The sequence below is a fragment of the Myotis lucifugus genome, unplaced genomic scaffold, assembly GCF_000147115.1.
Source record: "Myotis lucifugus unplaced genomic scaffold, Myoluc2.0 scaffold_652, whole genome shotgun sequence".
NCBI classification, from domain to species: domain Eukaryota; kingdom Metazoa; phylum Chordata; class Mammalia; order Chiroptera; family Vespertilionidae; genus Myotis; species Myotis lucifugus.
Genome location: NW_005871700.1, coordinates 190,995 through 213,608, shown reverse-complemented (window position 1 = coordinate 213,608; position 22,614 = coordinate 190,995). Strand labels below are relative to the sequence as shown.

General features: G+C 49.0%; 1 protein-coding gene across 1 annotated transcript in view; it reads left to right on the top strand.

Moving 5' to 3' along the window:
- The window catches only part of MAP3K14 (mitogen-activated protein kinase kinase kinase 14), a 43,286-nt gene that overhangs the window by 4,933 nt on the left and 15,739 nt on the right, over positions 1–22,614 (top strand). Inside the window, exons 2-4 of the mRNA XM_023746291.1 lie at positions 18,841–19,116; positions 20,330–20,399; positions 22,310–22,520. Of these exons, the coding sequence (XP_023602059.1) occupies positions 18,861–19,116; positions 20,330–20,399; positions 22,310–22,520 (537 nt within the window). The 5' untranslated portion in view covers positions 18,841–18,860. The remainder of the gene's footprint in view (positions 1–18,840; positions 19,117–20,329; positions 20,400–22,309; positions 22,521–22,614) is intronic.

Genomic DNA, 22,614 nt, shown 5'->3' with positions numbered 1-22,614 from the left:
AGGCACAGCTGGACCTTTCTAGGGCTTTCTGTGTCCTCCATGTGGTGGAGTGGGTCCCAACCTTAACTCTGGAGGTGAAAAAGGAGAATACTGTGTAGAAGTTAAGTCAGCAAGGATTTGTTCCTCTTTCATAATATATATATATTATAATATATATATACATATACATATACATATATATATTATTGATCTCAGAGAGGAAGGGAGAGAGAGAGAGAGATATAGAAACATCAATGATGAGAGAGAATCATTGATCGGCTGCCTCCTGCACGCCGCCCACTGGGGATCAAGCCCACAACACAGGCATGTGCCTTGACCAGGAATCGGACTGTGACCCCCTGGTTCATAGGTCGACGCTCAACTACTGAGCCATGCCTGCAGAGCAGGACTTGTTCCTCTTTGTTCAGGGCACTAGGAGGACAATTTTGGTTCTGTGGGGTAGGGTTCCCACCACTACATGCACCCCCAGCTCGCCCTTCCTTCCTCTTACAAATATATCTGCTAATCTGCTACTATCTGTGTGAGCTCAGGCAGACTCAGTGCCCGGCATATAATGTCTGAGGGCCCTGGATCGGTAGTCACAGACTTGCAGAGTTCCCTTTAAATCACCCAAAGGGGGAAAAAAGTTTCACAGTACATTCTAAATTCTTTTTTCCCTCCTTTTAACACAAAACAAAAATAGAGGCTCCCACCAGGCTGCTGTTCCCTTTAAATAACAATTTGTTTTCTCCTGGGGAAGCTGTCTCGATGGCCAAAGAGTCATTTCTAAAGTGAACCTAGTTTTTTAGAAAAAATAGATCACCGGATGTCAAGCATCGTGTTCAGATGAAAATGAAACCAGCAGCCTGGAGTGGCAGCTCCACACTTGACTTCAGGCTGGAGGTGAGAGGCAGAGTGTGTCTGGACCCAGCTCAGTGGCTGGTTGGCCCCACAGAGTGCATTTGATAGGCCCCTTCGTCATTTTCCAGGCAGCTTTGCTTAGGTGAGCAAAGCACTTTCTCTGGAAGGTGAGTCACCCATGCAGGGGTGTAGGTGACAGGCGATTGATCCACCCAGCACAGTTGCAGAGGAAGTCTTGACTGGCCCGTGTGGAGAAGCCCTGTGCCAACGATCAGGTTCATTTCAGCCCAAGGGTTTGGAGATAGGGATATAGCAGCAAACGGAGGCTCCCAGGGCTGGCTGACTGAAAGGGAGATGGATCCCCTGGCACGAGGTCATGTGAATAGGGCACAGAGCCAGATCAGCAGTGAGTCCAGCCACCTTGAGAGTAAAAAATGGCCAGCTTCCAGTGACAGTCAGCAAAGAAGCAGGAGGGGAGCTTTGGCTCCGTGGAGCTGGGAAACCCCTTGGCAAAGAGCAGAGAGATATAACCCCTACTTTGGTGTGAAAGACCTTTTGGGGAACCCTTTTCTACTTGCCTTGCTTTTCACCACCTGAGTTGGAGGCTCCGATGAGCTGCAGTGATTGGAAAGGCTGGATTGAATCCTGCATTTCCCGAAACTGGAATTCCAAGCCTGCCACCACCTAGGTTGTCTGCACTTCAAGAGCCACTGTATGAACTCAGAAAGAAGCAGCAGGGGAACTCCTGAGCTAGCCCTTCTGCACATGCTGGTTGCTATGGCTTCTGATGGCCCTCTTACCACTAAATCCATGCCTAGGTGTCCATTCAGTCAAAGAAATTGTTCAGACTCTGTTGTAGATCTGTGTGGTGTTGTTGAGCTTGACTGCTGATGGTCAGAGATGTTTGTAATCAGTGTCTAGGGTCACCCACAAGATGGCCTTGACTTTATTGAAACCACAGGGAAAGAACTAGTATGACCTTGCAAGTGGTCACAAGCTTTTCCCAGCCCCCGGTGCACACGCCATCAATCTGGGCTAACCAGCAGTCACTTTGGGTGGGCATGGCTAAGTGACCGTAGGCCTTAACTGCTCTGTCAAGAAAGTGCTATTAGAATTACAGTCTGGAGCCCTAGCTGGTTTGGCTCAGTAGATAGAGCATCAGCCTTCGGACCCAAGGGGCCCGGTTTCGATTCCAGTCAAGGGCACTTACCTTGGTTGCAGGTTCCTTCCCGGCCGGGCCCTGGTCAGGGCTCGTGCAGGAGGCAACCAATCAACGTGTTTCTCTCACATCAATATTTCTGTCTTTCCCCCTCTCTTCCACTCTCTCTTAAGAAAATCAATGGAAAAATATCCTCAGGTGAGGTTTAAAAAAGAAAAGAATTATGGGCTGGAAATGATCATTACCATTGCTCGCTCCCTTTTGTTTGTTTGTTTGTTTGTTTTTGTAAAAGAGTAAATGGAAGGGAGCTGAGTGAGTTGCCCAAAGCCACCAGCTAGTTAATGACTGAAACTGACTAAAGTCCAGGCTCTTTACACTGTGCTGCGCTGCCACTGAACAAAGGAACTACTCCTGAGGCAGGAATTGTGTTTTGTTCCTGCTTTGTTCCCCCACCCCAACCCCACCACCCTCAGCCTTTCTGCAAGCTCTGGCAGACCGGGAAGGGTGGAGCCAGACGCAGCTGCTGTGGGTCTAAGAAAAAGTAAACAGAAAGCTATTTCATTGACACTGTCTTGTACCATGAAGTTCATGTAACCAAAAGAAGGTCAAGGTTGATAAGAAAATACAATTCTGGGCAGGGTTACCAGGAAGTCTCAAAGATTGCCTACACCTGTAGGACACTTGCCTACCTCGCCAAGCAGTATCTTACCTAAAGTGGGCGTTTAGTTGCTATGATTGATTGTAAGGGCACAAACCCACTGGGCACCAAGAAGCTCTTATCTTTGCCTTATCTTTGTCCTGTGAAGAAGAGACACGTTGCTAGTGGCATGCAGGTGGCTAGAAGAGCCAGAATAGTCAGCATCATTCCTCTGGATCCATCCAGCTCCTCTCAGTGAAGAGGCTCTTCCTGTGGGCAAAGCATGACGTCATATCTGGATGGTGGCCCCTGCAAGAACAAAGAGCTGTTGTAGCCTAGGTCCACCACCCACCCACCTGCTGACACTGACATTTTCTCTCACTAGGCCAGAATCAGTCTACTGGTCAATACCAGGGACCGCTGGGAGGCTTGGGAAGAAAGGAGAGCTTAGCCAGCCTCCAATGAGGATGTTATTGCTAATGACGATTAGAAATAGATTCCTTTGACCCAGGAAGTTAGTTGGATGAATCAGTGTCCTTGAGACCATGCTCAACAGTCCCGGTGGTAAATGCTGAACTTTGAGCAGTAGAAATCGCCTTAGAGATAAGTGTCAAAGGCCAAGACTTGTGTCTCACCTCCTAGCTAGCATGTATACCCAAGTCCGAGCCCAGACGGATATTGTTGAGTTCAGAAGGGTCATTTCTCAAGGAAGTGGAAATAACTGGGTCTCTAGGTCAGCATTTAGAAAAGGGGATGACGGGTGGCTCAGGAGCCAGCTCACATGATACCTTCTTGCTGGGGTGCAGTCACAATACGTCATGCTGATACCTTGTGCAGGGAGCTGGCTTCATCCCCTCCAGCTCTCCAGGCGATTGGACAGACTGGATACTCAGATCTCGGGCCAGCCAGGCTCTCAGAGCCCACAGCACTCATTTATTCCCCAGTGTGTCAGTCATTCTTTCGTTCAGTTAACACTTGTCAAGCGTATCAAATGTGGCAGGCTCTGCTAGGTGCTAGAATATAAAAATGAGGACAACTGAGGTCCTGCCCCCGAGGAGCTGGCCATGGACATGGAAGCAGACACATTACAGGTGCTGAATCACGAGCCACGACTGTGGGAGCTGGAGAGGAGCGAGGAAGGCACCACGTGCCATGGCCCTCCTTTGCCAGCCTGACCCAGCTCTAACTCACACACAGAGCTCCTCAGAGGGGAAGGGCACCCCTCCCCATTCTGCAGGTGTCTGGGCAGGAACGCTCTCAACATTTCTTTCATCTTGGGGCTTTGTGCTGCTTGTTTAGCTTGGAATAAGAGCTTGAGAACAATCTGGAAACCTCAGCACTCTGGGGGAAAGGAGTCATCTGCAGAAGTGTTGGCACGTAGACCACGAGTAGCCAACTGTTAAAGACATGGCAGACTTATCCCGGCCTTCCAGGCTGGTTTTGAGAGGGCAGTGACCAGACTAGCAATCCCATGTGCTTGGTGCCACTCTGAGACAGATCCGGAGGCAGATGGTCTGTGGCCTCATCCACGGCAGTGCTTCTTTTTTAAAGAAAAATATATTTCTGTTGATTTCAGGAAGGAAGGGAGAGGGAGAGAGAGAAACATCAATGATGAGAGAGACTCATTGATCGGCTGCCTCCTGCACACCCCATGCTGGGGATCAAGCCTGCAACCTGGGCATGTGCCCTGACCGGGAATCAAACTGTGACCTCCTGGTTCATAGGTCAGTGCTCAACCCCTGAGCCATGCTGGCCAGGCGACAGTTCTTAGTAACTGGGTTCAGCACTCCAGGAAGGCCTTTCCAGGATTACAACGGTGCAAGCTCCGTGAAGGCAAGGACCTTGTCTGTCCTTGTCTGTGCATCTCTCTGATCAGCACAGTACCTAGAGCATGGTAGCCCCTGGCTAAGTATGTGTTATTGAGTGAAAGTGCGAGACCAGAATCCACACTCCTCCTAGGCCCTGCTGGCCCGAGAGAGGATGAGAGAACCACAGGCTATTTCATGGTTCCCCCTCCTTTATCAAGGAATTGGTCTGAGATCCTCTGTGAATGTTCTGTCATACCACAGGTCCCAAGCCCTTTCTCCCTTCTGGGGGAGACAAGAATGTGAACCTCTATCGTAAAGGGACATGTCAAATGCACCCCTACTGCTCACATCCTCCAGCTGATCATTCAGGCCAGTCTGTCACCGGGTGTGCTGGGCAGCATCTGAAACAAGGCCATGGTCAGGGTTCCACTGCCCAAGGGCGGAGCTGCACCGCGTGCCTCCATGCTTTCCGTGGAAGGCCAGTGTTTGGGTTTTTTTTGTTTGTTCTGCAGTTCCTCAAACTAGTTCCTCAATTTCAGAACCACTCACCAGTGACTACAATGAACTTGAAGCCTCCTCCCTTACAGGAAGGCTGGGCCTGTCTTTCTCCATCTTCTTTGAATACAGGTAGACCCTGCTTTCAGCCAGTCCCACCTGGGAAAACCAGAGTTACAAACCGAGAGAGGAGGGGAGTGGTTTATCACAGATTGACCGTAGCCCAGGGAACTGCTCCTGCTCAGAATCCAATCCAAAAGGTTACATAAGGAGAGCAGTTTTTCACAACCAAACATTGCTTGTAATGATGACCTCAGGCTGGCAAGATCCAGAAGTGTATTTTGACTCATCAAAGAAAACTGGTTGTGTCTTGCCTGATTTTATGTCATACTTAGGGCAGTTATGGCACTATAATCTTTGGAAATTGGTCATTATTGACCTACCAATATATACTGCAGCCCAGAATATTCAGTTACACAAAATACCCAACCTATAGATTTCAGTGACACTTGATTTTTTTATATAACATACATTAAAAGTTCCTTGTTGCTTATTGTATAAATCGAAGTATGTATGTGGTTGAGTTTTTTCCTCAATACTACTTCCTCCCCCTTCCTCCTGCATACCAATTGCATAGTTGTGTCTGTGCATCAATGATGCCCCAATGGCAACTTTACTATATGCCATTGACTCTCCTCATACAAAGGATTTGAAAGTTAAATTGAAAATGCTATTGTCACACATTCCTTTTAAAACTTATACAGTGCCCAAGTCAGGGGCCTGGAGACAAAGTACTGGCCACATTTATGAAGATAGCAAAGATACACAAGGTTTTGCTATAAAAACTAAAATCCAAAAACAAACAAACAAAAAAGGCTCAAAAAGCCTGGAACCAGGTTTTATAAAATGAAAGGCAAATTTGAAGTGTGTCATAGAATTGGTCCCTGGTATGGGCCAGCTGTGCTGGACAGCCAGAGCATGGAACACAGGCCGGCCACATGTCCAGCTTGGAGGCTTTGCTCTCCATTCTAATGTTGCTTTTATTAGGAAGCGTTTATGCTTCCTAATTGAGATGCTTCCTCCTGGGTTTCTCACTAATAAACCTTTGGCTTATGGCAGTTTCTGCATTTGGGTCCCAATTTTTAAAACTTAGATAATTTGAAATTGGATACAGTGTCGTGGCTGAGAGTATGGTGGTTGACATAAGAGTCCCTTGTGCAAATCCCGCTTCTAGCACTTCCTTGCAATGTGACCTTGGACATATTACTGACCTACTGAGCCTCCGATTTTTCCTCTATATAAAGGGAGTAATATTAGTGCCATGCCCACCGAGTTATTTTGAGGATTCAAGAAATAATGCTGCCCTGGCCGGGTAGCTCAGTTGATTGGAGCGTCGTTCTGTACACCAAAAGGTTATGGGTTTGATTCCCAGTCAGGGCGCATACCTAGGTTGCAGGCTCAATCCAATTGGGGTGCATGCAGGAGGCAACCAATCAATGTTTCTCTCACATCAATGTTTCTCTCTCTCTCTCTCTCTCCCCCCCCCCTTTAAAATCAATAAACATATCCTCCAGTGGGGATTTTAAAAAATAAGAAAAATAATGCATGTATTACCTAATTCATAACAACCAATAATAGCTTTCATTATTATTTTTATTATTATTGACAACCAGCATGTAATTGTGTATATACATAGCAGCAGATGGTTGAAAACACCCAAAGATGTCCACAAGACAATTAATTTCAGCTCCAGCTGCCAAGGAATTCTGGGTCCTGGTTCATGCACTGGCCAGTCATTCCTCAGCCCATTAGAGCTGAGGCACTGCCAGCAGAGAGAGAAGCAGGATGGCGTGTGCAGATGCTCTTCAAAGAACATTCTCCTTCATGGGTTGCTTTTCTTCCTGACCACTTCTGTCCCTCTGCTCTTGGGTTTCTCCCCTCTGCCTTTGATAGTGTTTGTTCCAGATCTTCCTTCTGACACTAGGGCAGCTGGCTGGAAGCTGTGGGAGGTGGGTTTCAGCTTTGCATAGGCAAGGACTTTCGAAGAACTGGCACTTGCCGTGATGGAAAGGACTGCTCATCTTATAACAGCTTCCATCTCACTGGAGATTCTGCTGTTCACAGAGCACCCACTATGTGCCAGGCACTGTATTGGGCATATAAACATTGTTTCTTACATTTAATTATCCCATAAAATCCTTTTATGTAGGTTTCAGATCCCTGTTTAACAGACGAGATAGTTGACTATCAGATTAGTGACCTGCCCACGGTCACACACCAGAGTGCTAAGAGGCTAAGATTTGAACGTTTGTTTGTTTAATACATTTTTATTGATTTCAGAGAGGAAGGGAGAGAGAGAGAAACATCAGTGATGAGAGAGAATCATTGATCATCTGCCTCCTGCATACCCCACACTGGGGATTGAGCCCACAACCCGGGCATATGGCCTGACAGGACCTCCTCATTCATAGGTAGATGCTCAACCACTGAGCCATGTCAGCCAGGCAAGAACGAGATCTTTTGACTCCAAGGCCAACCTGTTATGTAGCTAGATGGCCCTCCCTCCTAATTATTAAGTGATATATTGGAATAAATTACTTCTAGGGCCCTTCTGATCCTAAGATCATTTTGTGATTCCTTTATCATTTATTTATCCATCCACCCATTTTCCCCAAATGGATTGTAAGCACCTTGAGGGCAAGGGTATCTTTCTAGCAAATAATGAATATCATATTTGGGAACCACCTGTTCTTCACTGATGGGTGCTGCCTACTTCCCTGACACATAGAAACAGGAGAGAAGAGAGAGCCCACTGAGAAAAGGGTCACCCAGAAATTCCAACTCCAGAAATTTATCACCTGGAACTATGGAATATTATGTATGTACTAGAGGCCTGGTGTATGAAATTCGTGCACGGGTAGCGTCCCTAGGCCTGGCCGGCGATCAGGGCCAATCTGTGGGGCAACCAGTGGCATGATCAGGGGGCCCCTGCTGGCACCCGCCTTGGCTGACCTGGGGCCTGCAGGTTGGGGGAAGCTCCTGCATTGAGTGTCTGCCCCCTAGTGGTCAGTGCACATCATAACGACCAGTCATTCAACCATTAGGTCAATTTGCATATTTGGCTTTTATTATATAGGGTAAGCTCATGCTTATTTTTAAAATAGTCCCAAATTATATGTTTGCATATGTATAGTAATGGAACAAAAAAGATTTATGCTAAACTTAAGTATGTCTTATGTTGTGGGGAAGAGGGAGTGGTACAGGGATTTCTTTCTCTGTCCACTTTTGTATTGTTTAAATGTTGACAATGAACAAGTATTATCTTTGTGATTGAAAAGAAAATAAAGCAGGGTCATATATTATATAAGGGAAGTAGGAGAGATTGGCGAGAAAACTTGCCTCTCTCGGGTTTCCCGGATTGGGACCAGCCCTCAGATCCCACCCCTTGACATAAGCAGCGAGGGAGGAACTGGTGGTTTTCTCTCAGGTCCAGTTCTGCTGTTTCCCACTCTATGGGGCCATCGTGCCCATGAGCATTTCTTATACCCAGGCCTGTGACCACTGTGTATACTTGGCAGTGGATGACCACAAATAAGAGCAGGGAAGCGGTGGCCATCAGAAGCGAGGACGGCTGGCAGAGCCACCTTTGAGCACCTTCCTACTTCTTGAGTCATAACTGATAAAACCCACAGTCCCCAGAAGAGAACAAAAAGGGGAGTGAAATGAAAACCAAAACCGGGAGGAATGGGCTTGCCCATCTCCAGCCTTCTGCGTTAGTGGCCCTGCTGCCAGAACTCATTGCCAGCCACAGAGCATAAGGTGAGGCTTCCTGTGTGAGTGGTGTGTGTGCGCAAGGGGGCGGGGGAGAAGGGGAGACCGTCATCACCTGCTTGTTAAGTCCCACACACACGCAAAGGTGGACCAGACGTCTCCTAAGTTCTCACCGCAGACCAAGAGCGCCTCTCTGGAGGAAGATACAAGAAACTGGTGAAGGGATCCCCTCAGAGGAACGGGGGAAGGGTGGGAAGGACTTGCACTTGTCACTCTATATCCTTTCGGTATTTTTTTAACCACTTAGAACCATCTGTGAAAAAAATGAACACTGAGAAGAGTAATACATGCTCACTGAAAAAAATAAGTGGAAACATTAGAAAAGTATAAAGAATATTTAACACCTCCAAGAAAGAAACATTGCTGTATGTGTGTGCTAGGTGTGCATTTTTTTATAAATGTATCCCACTTGCCCTGACCGGTTTGGCTCAGTGGATAGAGCGTCGGCCTGCGGACTGAAAGGTCCCAGGTTCGATTCCGGTCAAGGGCATATACCTTGGTTGCAGGCACATCCCCAGTAGGAGATGTGCAGGAGGCAGCTGATTGATGTTTCTCTCTCATCGATGTTTCAAACTCTCTATCTCTTTCCCTTCCTCTCTGTAAAAAATCAATAAAATATATTAAAAAAATAAAATAAAAATAAATGTATCCCGCTAGTATTTCTCCATATAGTTAAAAATTATTTATAAGCAATTTTAAATGGATGTAGCAGGATTTATTTCATAATTATCCTTCCCCTGTACTTAGACTTTCCCCCAGTTTTTCACTATTATAAAAATACACTGAACCTCTTTGTGCATCTTTATCCATATTACTGTTTGCGCCATACCTAGATTGCAAGTCTGAGTTGTACACACAGAAATGTCTGTCTTCTCTTGGCATAATGCTTTATTGTTTCCAGAGTTCTTTCATCTACATTATTTCATTTGATGACTAAAGGGAGAAGGGTGTGGTGAAGGGCCAGGGTGAGGGTGAAAAAAATGAGGAGACCCAGTGCTGAAAGCCGTCGGAAAAGGAGGCCATGCAGGGGAGCTGATGGGAGGGACTTCCTGGAGGTGGAAGGCCTGAACTCACCTGTGAAGGACAAGCAGGATGTGCAGGGTGGCCCGCACAAGGATGTGCCACACTCCTCTAGAGACTGTAGATTCCAGCAACTAGCAGGGTGTGGAGAGATCAGACTGGCCAGAGCCAAACCTTGTGTTTAGGGAAATAGTGGTCAGACAGATTATGGACCACAGAGTTGGGCCTGGGCCCATAAGCAGTGCAGAGCCAATAGATGTCTTTGAGCGTGAGGTTATTTTAGGGACATGATGTTTTAAGATTAGCTCAGCATCAGGGTGGGCTGGGAGGGGGTCAGGGAGAAGCAGATGTGGGAAAGACCTATGCTAATAGAATAGGTATCAGGTGATTGCCGTAAACATGTGAAGGAGCCTGTCAACAGCAATGTTCCTGCATGTGGTGGGAATTGAAGGACAGTCATAAATTTTATTCCATGCATTTCATTTATCGGGCAGTTTGACCTATGGAATTGGCAGTGAGATTGCCTTTTTGTGGGCATGGCAGGTTTCTTATTTATAATTGATCTGTGAGGTTTTAATGATTAATGTACATTCACATTTCATAGCCTCCTTAATGGGAAATTGCTCTCCTGGGAAGCAGAACTCAAGCTGGCAAATGAGGCAGGTTTGGAGATTCCTCCAGTTTCATCAGAGTGCTCCTTCCTCCTTCCTCAGATGTCTGCTTCTAGGTCCCAGTGCCCACTCAGGCTCCCCACCTAAGGGAGAGAATGAAGCCTCCCAGACGCCTGTAACTTGTAATATTGTCAGCCTAGGCCAGGGAGGTGGGGGAAGATCCTGTCCCAATGACACGGTTTTCATTTAACGCCCAGCACCCACCATTTGCCCCTGCCCCGTAGGCTCCTCCACCTGGAACTCTGCTCCTGAATGCTCTGCCTCTCTCTCTTCTGAGAATGTAACCCCTGGAGGTGTATCAGGACCAAGCACATTTCCATTATCTGGTACCTGACCTCCACCGGCAGCCTCATCTCCTGCCTTCGGCTTCCTGACCTAAGTTGCCCATCAGCAACTTGGAGCTGTTTGTGATTCCTATATAGACTCACTGTGTGCCTTAACTCCAGCCATTCTCTCTACCCGAAATACCCTCTCCTCTTTCTTGGGAAACATTTGCTCACCATTGAGTCTCAGTGTGGGCATCACCTGCTTTAGGATGCCTTTCCTGACACCCACCAGGCTGGGCTAGATGTCCCTCCGTGTGTTCTCATTGCAACTGCTGTGTGTCTGTGTCTGTCGTTGCATCACTGTATTGTATTGTTTTTCTGACTACTTGTCTCTTTCCCCCCGGTAGACTGTAAGCTCCTCAAGGGACTGTGTCTTCTTCCTCAGTGTATCCCCAGCGCCCAGCACAGGGCCCAACACCCAGTGTGAGCTCAAAGAATGCTGCTGTAAGATGCTGCCGTTCTCTGCAGTGTGACAGGACACGCTGAAGCCAAGACTGTCCTCATCCATAAAGCCTCAGCCTGCCACCAATTCAGGACGCTGAGGCTCTTTATTGGGTGTGCATATAAGTGATTGTTATATATTTTTGTCTTAAGTATTTTGTCTGATATTAATATTACATGGTTTTATATTGACCTGGATATCTCTCTCCATCCTTTCTTTCAAACTTTCTGTATAATTTTGTTTTGTTTCTTTTAGTCACTATCTAGCCAGATCTTTTAAAAACCTTTCTGATTGGCTGTGTTTTAATAGATGTGCTTAATCTATTTATGTCTATTGTGATTATTGATATATTAACATTTCAACTCATCTCTGCCCCCTTAACTTGTGTTTCATTTTATACTTGCTGTCCTTTTTCTTCTCCTTACCTTTTGTTAGAGCAATCAAGCTTTCTATTTTTCCTTTTTTACCCTTCTGGTTTGGAAACTCTGAATTGTATTTTTGTTCTTATAGTTAGCTATTCTTAAATTTTAACATACATTGATAACTATTAGTTTTTCTAATGAAGTGTAAACATTTTGACATGTAAATTCCATGAAAGGCAAGGCTCTTATCACCCTTTACCCATGGACCCACACACTCCACCCTTCTTCCTTATTTATATTGTCCAGAACTTAATGTTTTTAAATGTTTTAAACTAATTCCTTTAACATTCCATTGTTAATTAAACTGACCAGCATATCATATTGATCCCTGTGCCTTCCATTGTTGCTTGCATCCCATTTCTTCTGTTTCACTTTTCTGCTTGCCTTCAGTGTTGTTGTTTTTTCTTATTTTTAACTTTTTTATTGAATTTATTGGGTTGACCTTTTCAGTGAGTGGTTCTTTCATGAAGGTAGCACCATCTTTCCTAGAACTCTTGTTTGTATGTGTATTGTGTGTGAGTTTCTTTTTAATTGTTTTAAGAAAATGAAATGACCTGCTAATGCTAATCAAGTTAAAAATCATAATCCCCAGGAACATGTACATATAAGTCAACTAAAAATCTGACCAATTTTTTTTGCTGATTCAGCTCTTATTGATGAGATCTCTCATTTTTCGATCTTATGCCTCCACAGGCTAAGAAATTATTACCGACAGTGGGTAGATCCTGTGGGTGAAATAAGGGTAGTGATATCCACATGGGTAGTAATACTGCTCAATTCCTGGTTGTTCCAGGTACCTCTGCCAAGAAACTTTTATCCTAAAAAGGAACGGAGGATCCTTGAGTCCCAGGAGAAAGGGCCAGGCGTGTCCTAGCTTTAGCCCTAACCCCACATTAGATGCTCTAGTTGTATAAATTGGCCTCATTGTTTCTGCAGGTAACATGTCTTGAAAACTTAGTTCCTTCATCTGTAAAATGGGAACAGTATTAACCAACCTTACCGGTTGCTGCGATAAAGCACCTAGTACATGCCTAGTACATTGAAGACGTCTGATGACTGGTCGTGGTTATTGCAGTCCCTGGCCCTTAGGAGACACTCATTGAACACTTGTTGAATGAATGCAGGAGCCTAACACAAAAGGCTTCCTTGAGGAGATAGGTTATAAAGGGTAGGTGAGATCTGGGCAGATATTAATAAAGAAAGAAGGCATTCTTTATAGGAGCAACAAGGTGAGCAAAAGGAAAGAATCTGAGGCTCACCCATTGCTGCTCTGCTTGGGCCAGTGAAAGGAGACTGGCTGGAACAGAAGCTGGACTAGGGGTGGGGGGGCAGGGGGGAGGGGACGGGAGGATCGGTAGGCAGGGCAGAAAGGGAGCCAGGGCTGAGCGTGCCTGGGGATCGCTGTCTGCCTCGCCAGATGACTTTTGCCAGGCCAGCTCGCTCTGCCTGATGCAGGCCCTTGGTTCCCCTTCCTGCACAGCCCCTCGTTCTTGATAAGCTAGGCTGGCCCAGTGGCCAGGCAAGCTGGGGCTTAAAAGAGGAAGCATCAGAATAAGATTAGTTTTTCAACTAATATCTTACTAAGGAAGTTGAGTCATTCTACTTCTGCTATTTGTCCCCTCTGGGCATTCAGAGAAGGACAGATTTTACTTCCAGATGAAATAGTCATGAGAGGGATTTGCCCTGGTTTGCCCTGACCCCTCAGTGGACATTTTCAAGATGACCCTATAAGATGGAGCTTTTTTATTTCCTTTATATTCAGAGAACCAAGGCTCACGTATGGCTTAAGTAAGGCTCGACATCTTGACTATATGGCGTTGAAACAGAGAAGTACCATTGTCTGAGTGGCAGCATTTATGGGCCTGGTGAAGGGCAAGGGAGTGAACTTGCATTTAGTATCTTCTATTGGCCAAGCAGACCAATTGGCGTTTCTGTCCTCTGCCTCATTCAGTCCTCAAAATAACTCCAAAGACGCGAAGAGAAGAAACTGGGCAGCCTGCTTAAGCTTTAGGCAGCAAGCCTCACCTCTGCAACCTGTGACTGTGCGACTTTTATTTTTTTAAATGTATGTCTTCATTGATTTGAGAGAGGAAGGGAGAGGGAGAGAGAGATAGAAACGTCAATGATGACAGAGAATCATCTATTGGCTGCCTCCTGCAGGCCCCCTACTGGGGACCGAGCCCACAACTCTGGCATGTGTCCTGACCAGGAACCGAACCGTGACCTCCTGGTTCATAGGTTGATGCTCAACCACTGAACCATGCCGGCAGGGCCAGAGAAGCTTTTTAAATGTGAATTACATATCAGTTGCATGCTTCTAGCTCTTTTATATATTAGGAGTTAAGGTCTGATTTCATTTGACAAAAATGGTCTCATGGCTTTTTTTTTTGTTTAAGTTGCCAAGGCCAAAACCCTTATCTTCTGGTTCCTAGTCTGGTGTTTTCACCATACTTACTAAAACAGGGAAGTGAAATATGATACATTTATCAACACTGAAGATAAATTTTAAACATTATTTTTGTACCCTCTAGTTAATAATAAAAAAAAATCATTTAACCTAAACTACATTCCTGTCTCAGGATCCTAGGAACAACTTTTGCTGTTGAGTAAACATCGCTATCATAGCTTTAGACCAGCACAGTCCCGTGGACCGTTCTGCAGTGGTGGGAGCGTTCTCTCGCTGCACTGTCCAACATAGTAGCTAGTGAAACTGAGGAACTGATTTTAAAATTTTATTTAATTTTAATTCATTTACATCCCCAGTGGCCACCATAGTGGACAGCACAGCCTTACAGTATAGAGAGGGGCGGAAGTGACAGTCCCTGACCCCTTGACATCAGAATCATCCAGGGAACTTGTCAAAAGCACAGATTCTGGGCCTAATGCCCAGTGACTGATTCAGTAAGTGTAGGGTGAGTGCATCTTAAGAACTCACCTGGTTATTCTAACCTGCAGTCAGGTTGGAAATGGCTGCGTTAGCCGGGTGCCCTCTTCCTTAGGGTGGGAGAGCAGAGCCAGCATCAGGCATTCAGCCCTGGCCTTGATCTTCTGGGAAATTACAGCAACCTTCTGGGGAATGTCAGACCCTTGGAGAATGTGATAGAAGCTATGCACCTCTTCCCTGGAAAAAGCCCAAACTGTATATTTTGACATGCCATCCTGAATCCTGAAGCCATCCTTGAACCCACCTTGGACGGAAGACCTTTACTACCTGGTAGGGGAGCCAAGTTAGAGTCTTAGGGTCTGGGAGCCTTGTCTACAACAAGCCGTCATACGGGTCTGCCCAAGGGTTCATCTGGTACCATCCCAGTCATTCCTACCCCCCGTCCCTGACTTCCAGGGGCTCAGCAAGGCACCCCAGAAGAGAGAATAGGCAGTGTGCATGCATCGGGCCCTGAAAGAATGAATACTGAAGGAACTCCACCCCTTTCCCTTCCACTTTTGTTTTTATGGCCTTGGGTGAGCTGAGTGCATTTGGCTATTGCTACAGCTCGAATAGTCCTCAGCTCAGCTCTGACAGAGCAGAGGCCGGACTGCATTTGAGGCGTGAGTGGAGCTGGGGAGAGAGTCCAGGCTGAGTAATGGATCCGGATTTTGACCCGCTTTCAAAGGCAGAGACATAACTGGCTCCCACTTAGTCCTCACTCTCCACAAGCTGCAGGAGAGAGAAGGGGCAGCAGAGCTGCAGGGCTGTGAGCTGGGGTGACTACACAGGGACCAAAACCCGGGGCTGGGAAGGCCACCCAGCTAGCAGTCCCAGGATTAATGCAGAACCTGCTTTTGTAGACCAGACCAGTATAGAAGTGGGGAAGGCGGGAAGGAGCGTGAGCGTGTGTGTGTGTGTGTGTGTATGTGTAAGAGCTGCTGTCAGGCAAAGTGTCCCGAGAATAGCCTCTTGAACTTGGAGTCTGTCAGTGAGGGCCTGAGTCATGGTCATGTGGCCCAGGAAAGCCAGCCACAGGAGAAGCTGTACAGTTCCCAGGCCGTGATTTCATGCCCCTGAGAGGTGAGGGTCAGCCTGTTTTCCCCGTGCCCTTCACAGGTTCAGCTGCCAGCTGCTGGGCTAGCTTCTCAACAGCCTTCTTGTTCCTCTCCGCCTGCCAGGCTGGTGGGTGAGTCACCAGGGAACTGCACAGGCCCTGAGCTTGGCTGCCTCCGCCTCAGCTTCTCCCGGGCAGGGGAGCCTGACATGCTCATGGGGGAGGATCAGGGCGCCTGGCCAGCAGCCCTTCTAACCACCAAGGTGAAAGGATGGCTGGGGGGGGGGGGGCGGGGTGGAGCGGAGCTCTGGCTCTGGGTGAGCCATGTCAGGCAGAGGTGGGCTCTGTGAGCACCAGCACATCTAGATCTCAAACAGCTGACCACTCGGCCTCATTTCTCTCACTCGTCGGATGGAATTCTCTCTCCATCCCCCACGCTCAGGATCATCCTGTCTCTGGAGGTCATCCTTTGATCCCCTCATTCAGCCAACATCGATGGTCTCCTCTGTGCCTCGCTGTGCTATACACTGAGGGCACCACCTCTGCCCTCAGGAGCCTTCTGACCAGGGAGTTCCCCTTGTGTTTGCCTGTAACCCAGGAGACTAAGGGAGCAGGCAGCACAGCCGAGAGCCTGGGGTTTCAGGTCCTGGCCCTGCACTGCCACACAGTCTGGGTGACCTTGGGCAAGTCACTGCCAAATCAGGTCTCAGTTTCTTCAAGTGAAAATGAGGAGGCCCTAGCCAGTTTGGCTCAGTAGAAGGTTGGCCTGTGGACTGAAGGATCCTGGGTTAGATTCCCATCAAGGGCACATACCTCAGTTGCGGGCTCCTCTCCGGCCTGGGCCCTGATCTGGCCTCATGCAAGAGCCAACCAATTGATGAGATATATTTCTCTCTGTCTTTCCCTCTCTCTTCCACTCTCTCTAAAAATCAATGGAAAAATATTCTCGAGTGAGGATTAAAAAAAGAAGAGAAAAAGAAAATGAGGAGGTTGCGCCCTGAGGGTTTTGCTCAGTGGTTAAGCTTTGACCTATGAACCAGGAGGTCACAGTTCGATTCCCAGTCAGAGCACATGGCTGGGTTATTGGCTCAATCCCCAGTAAGGAGTGTGCAGGAGGCAGCCGATCAATGATTCTCTCTCATTGATGTTTCTCTTTCCCTCTCCCTTCCTCTCTGAAATCAATAAAAATATATATTAAAAAAGAAAATGAGGAGGTTAAAGTACTGTGGAGGTCCCTGTAAGCAGAACTCTAAGGCTGTTAGGTTTGGAGGTTTGGGGTTGTTTTTAAGATCTCAATTCCCCTGGTAAAGAATCCGAGGAAGGTGGGAGGTGCTGTAGGCCCCAGATCAATTCCCTTTTGGAGGTTGCAGGGGTTGAGGAGGTGGTTGGGAAGAAAGTGTTCTTACAAGGAAAACAGCCCGCTTGGAGGGCTTTGGCCTGATTGAAGTCAGAACACCCCCTGGACTGCTGAAAGTCATCAAGTAACGATGAGGTCACCCATTCAGCCTCCTCAGCGTCTAGCCTTCAGGACCAAACCCAGGCATTCGTGCTGAAAGCTGGAGCCACTCTGAGTTCAAAGCTCGGAGGCCCTTGAAGGCACAGATGTGAGGATTGAATTAGTGACCAACACACCCAGCCCCCTCACCCCACCCCAGTCAGACTGGCTCAGTCTTTCATAGTCTTTGTGGTGAGGCAGACTCAGTAGTAGGAAGGTTTGAGCCTAATGTTTCCCAGCTTCTGACTGTCTCGTTTTAGCTTGATAGGGCAAAAGGCCAGAGGCGGTCCAGCTTTGGCGTCGTTCACAGGGTCTGCCTTTCTACCCAAAGAGTAAATGAAGGCGTGATCCGGGATGAGTGGAGTTACAGCAGGGAAGACTGCCTCTGGTAGTGACACCTTTAAGACCAGCCCGCCACCAGAGAGCACTCATTAAAGACCTGTTTGCGCCCCAGGCAGTTTGGCTCAGGGGATACAGCGTCAGCCTGCGGGGGACTGAGGGGTCCCGGGTTCCGTTTCCAGTCAAGGGCATGTACCTGGTTGCAGGCTCCTGATTGGGGGCGTGTGGAGGCAACCAATCAGTGTGTCTCTCTCACATTGATATTTCTCTCTGTGTGTCTCTCCCCCTCGCTTCCTCTCTCTCTAAAAATCAATGGAAAAATATCCTCAGGTGAGGATTAACACCAAATAAATAAATAAATAGATAGGGCCTGTTTGCATCTGGTGCCTTCTCAGGCTTTGTCTGTAGCAAGTCAAGACCCTGCTCTGTGGGAGTCACAGCCCAGTCTTTAGAAGGGTTCCCAGATGGGCACAGTCTCCGGTGGTACGGTTCTGTTTCATGGCAGTTCTAGCCCACAGGCTATTTGCACAGGTTGTCAGCACACGGGGCTCACCCTGCAGCTTCCTGTAACACTCAGGGCTGCTGGAGATTGAATTCTCGTGCTTTGCCCTCTTATTTCTAAGAGGTGTAGGGGGGTGCTGGAGGCTCTAATCTTGCTGATGTTGCCTGCAAGAAAGATGAGACCTAGGAGAGGTGTTCAGCAAATGAGTTTGGACGTTACAGAAGGAAGTATGTCAGTTCCTCTGGAGAGCCACAAGCAGATGCTTCCTGGACAGGAGCCAGGCGCTGGCGCCGCCGTTTGCATGGTGATTTTTAGACTTTGTAAGACATGTGTATACATATGCGCATATGCATACGTATGTCTAGCCCTGCTAGGGAGCAAAGCCTTCATTCTCTCCTGTTGGAGAAGAGCCATGTGGACGGTGCAGACATGTCCTCTGAGAAGACAAGGCTTGAGCAGTCAGTGCGGTGACTCATGGTTTTGGAATATAGGATCCACCACCCTGTTCTGGGGAAGCAACGTTTGCCATAAAACAAACAACAGAAGATCCCGCCATTATTTATAAAGGCAAGAAAGAACCAACCCAGATGTTTGTGCCATGGTGTCTGGAGGAAGTGGCCGGAAGCCTCCTTGTTGGGCAGGGTGGAGGCGTCTGTTGAGGGTGGTGTGCTGGTAGGGCCGGGGGCTCGCTGCTCCTGGGGCCGGTGTAGATGCTGAGAGGTGGACTTCTTTGCCTTCGGGAACATTTGGAGGATGCGTGCATGGGCATAAAGAGGCAGAGCCCCATTACCCTGCTTTTCTCCTCCGCCCCACGCCTGACCTGGGCCCCTCGGGGTCTGTGAGTGACCTGCTCTTGTTTGGTCTCCCCCTCAGGGTGAGCGTGAGCCTGGGAGATGGCAGTGATGGAAGTGGCCTGCCCAGGCGCTCCTGGCTCGGCGGTCGGGCAGCAGAAGGAGCTCGCCAAAGCCAAGGAGAAGACACAGGCCATGGAGAAGATGCACAGCTCCGTCAACAAGCTTGAGGCCGTGGAGAAGAGCCCTGTGTTCTGCGGGAAGTGGGAAATCCTGAACGACGTGATCACCAAAGGCACCGCCAAGGAAGGCTCCGAGGGAGGGCCGGCCGCCATCTCCATCATTGCCCAGGCTGAATGTGAGGGCCCAGGCTGGGAGGGTGCTGGTTGAGAGGGTGGGCCTGCAGGTGGGTGCGGCTCTTACGCAAGGGTGGCTGGCACAGGTGAGGTTTGGGGTCTCCTATGGAAGAGGGAGGTCATGGTGACCATTCTATGTGGTTCTCACAAGATACAACTGCGGGGAGTGGAGGTTAAGCCAAGACTGAGCGTGAAGTGGGAGTTATAACAGTGCTGGGGAGTGAGACAGAGGAGGGAGAAGTGGCAGATGGAGGCCTTTTCCCATTGTAACCAGAGCAGGGAAGAGAGCTGGGAGGCAGGACACCGTGGGCTCCACAGGTCCCGGGGACTCTGCAGGATCGCCAAGCAGGCCCTTAGCCTTCTGTCCTGACCTTGGGCAGCCGGCGCATCTCTGGAGAGGCCCCGGCAGGAAAGGCCAGGTCTCCTGGAAAGCCCCTGTGGGGCCTGATTCTCTTCCATCTCAAGGTGGCCCCACCCCAAAGAATGAACACCTGCTCCTGGGCCTGCTGGGCAAGTTGATGGCCGCAGGCGGCTGCAGGGTGAGGCCTGGCCTGGCCCTTTCTGCTTCCACTTCCAATACCTCAAAATGACTCGAAACAAGGCTGCCACAGGAGCCCGAGAAACTCCCAGGAGGGCTGGGTCAGGCCAGGAGTCTCCTCTCTCCCCCACCCACCCTCGGAGGTTTCTGGGCAGGCAGACAGCTCGTGACGGCATTTTCCCACATTCACATCTTTCCCCTCATCTTCCACTGCCTTCTGTCTGGCTTTTGAGGAGAGATGAGGGAATAAAAATTGAAGTGGAGTGAGTGACACAATGTAATAACAGACACATAAACACACATATACACATACGTGTAAGTATGTAATAGCTTATGTTTACTGAGCTGCGATGTGTGCCAAGCACTGTGGTGAGGATTTTGTATAGATCATCTCACTTAAGCTTCACAGTCAGGGAAGTGAGGTGGGCACCCTATGACCCGTATTATAGGTCTGCCCTCTGCTCTTGACCCTTAAACTGGGAGGGTGGGGTGCAGCAGTCAGTGAGAGGAGCTGGCATGCGTAAGGAGTGAGCCACCAGGCAGACGGCGGTGGTCTGCAGAGGAGGCGGGGGAGTGGGCCCGAGGGCGTCTCTAAAATGCCTCTCTCCCGAGTGCTGAATTCCTGTTCCTGCTCTTCTCCCTTCTGCTTGTCCAACCCCGTTTCCTTTACTTCAAAGGTGAGAACAGCCAAGAGTTCAGCCCCACCTTTTCAGAGCGGATTTTCATCGCTGGGTCCAAACAGTACAGGTAAGGAGGTGAGCTTGAGCGGGACACGGGGAACTAAGCCAGCGTCCTCCCTCCCCCAGCTGCTCGCCCGCCCGGCCGCTCCCCGGTGACCCCTGGCTCCCTCCTTCAGCACCTGTGGTGCAGCCCTTGGAACCCGCCCAGGCTTTCCTGGCGGAGCTGCTCTCTCAGCCAAATAAGCTTTTCAAAAGCTTTTCACGGCGTGTGGATGACTGCCTCTGGGTCGCATCAGCTTGACATTTTATTTTTGTTCTCCTCAGAGTCCTTGCTGCTCCCCCTCATTTCCCATCAACAGGGAGGGCGCTGGGAACAGAGATCACTTTTTCGCTGGTCCGTGACCATCGGTGCAGGCCCGAGGGGCCACCCTGACTGTGGGAGAAACCTGCAGTGTCTTTTCTCCTGTGAGACACACCCGGAGGGATGAGGGTTTGGAAACAGGCAGACTCACAGCTCGGGGCCCTGGAGGAAGGCGGCCAAGCGAGGCTCAGTCTGTTCCCAGGCTCCCCATCCCCAAGGATGAATTTTGGCAACTGAAAGTTGAACCTGGAAACAACTTCCTCCTCTACCACCAGGCGGACTTTTTTATCATTGCAATATGGAAACTGCTAGTGATAAAAAGGTTGTGGGGCCCTAGCCGGTTTGGCTCAGTGGATAGAGCCTGCTGCCTGGAGGATCCGGGTTCAATTACAGTCAAGGTCACATGAGCCGGTTTCGGGCTCAGTCCCCAGTGGGGGGCGTGCAGGAGGCAGCCAATCAATGATTCTCTCTCATCATTGATACTTCTATCTATCTCTCCCTCTCTCTTCCTCTCTGAAATCAATAAAAATATGTTATTAAAAAAAAAAAAAAGGTTGTGGGGAGGACCGCTGCCCTTGAACCCATAAATGCTCAATGTTTGGTCAAATTCCTTACACTGCCCCTCATGCCTTTTGCCCAGGGGAGGGGTTCCTGAGGGAACCACTCTTTGAGCTCCCCGAGAAGAGCTTGTAGGCCTCTAGCAGGCCTCTAGCAGCCCACAGGACTGGGGTGCATCTGCCTCCTGTGTGTGAGGGTGGCTAAGGCCGAGGTCTGTCCACAGCTGTTTGGCAGCCATCCTTCCAGAAACCGTTGCCAGTGCCTTAATACCTGGCAGGGGAAAGAGCCAGTGAGATCCATGGCGGTGGGGAGGCCATCAGAGAAAGCCAGGCTCCCCTGGCCCCTGGTCACCAGCCCAGGCAAGATGTCTTGTTTCTGTGGCTTCTCACATTCCTATGGCCACCAGGGATCAGAGGTGACCGTCCTCAACCGTCCCTTCTTCTGGAGGTGACAGAAGCAAACTCTTATCAGTTAGAGTGAATGCCCACCACAGAGTGACCCTCAGAGCCACACGCCCCCTGCTGGGCCCTCCAGGGACTCTGCCCTTGGAGAGCAGGGACAGTGTGTACCCTGAACACCCAGCCCCAATAATAATGGTTTATGGGAAATTTGCCTTTGGGGCCAGGCACTGAGGTAGGCTTTTTAAATGAGATGTTTCTTTTTTTATTTTATTTTTTATTTTTATTGATTTCAGAGAGGAAGGGAGAGGGAGAGAGAGAATCACTGATGGGCTGCCTCCTGCACACCCCACACCGGGGATAGAGTCCGAAACCTGGGCATGTGCCCAGACAGGGAATGGAACCGTGACCTCCTGGTTCATAGGTCAACCACTGAGCCACACTGGCTGGTCAATGAGCTGCTTCTTTCCACCTCTCCACCTGCAGAAATACTACCCCCACTTTATAAATGAGAAAACTGAGGTTCCTGGGGCTTAAGAATGTTCCCAGGTTCACTTAAGGACCAAGGGATTTGTCTATGACTCTAACCGCCGTTACCTAAGCAGTGATGTCTTCGTGCCTCCTCACGTTCAAAATGCATATCTGTCCCCTTTTTGACAGCCAGTCGGAGAGCCTTGATCAAATCCCCAACAATGTGGCCCACGCAACTGAGGGCAAAATGGCCCGTGTGTGTTGGAAGGGGAAGCGTCGCAGCAAAGCCCGGAAGAAACGCAAGAAGAAGAGCTCGAAGTCCCTGGCTCAGGCGGGAGTGGCCGTGGCCCGACCGCTCCCCAGAACCCCCGAGCAGGAGAGCTGCACAGTCCCTGTGCAGGTGGAGCCCCACCGTCATCCCCAGAACCGGCTCCCGGGGCCCTTGGGAAAAGCGCCCTGAGCCTTGGCCCTGGCCCTGTGTCCTAACACCTGGG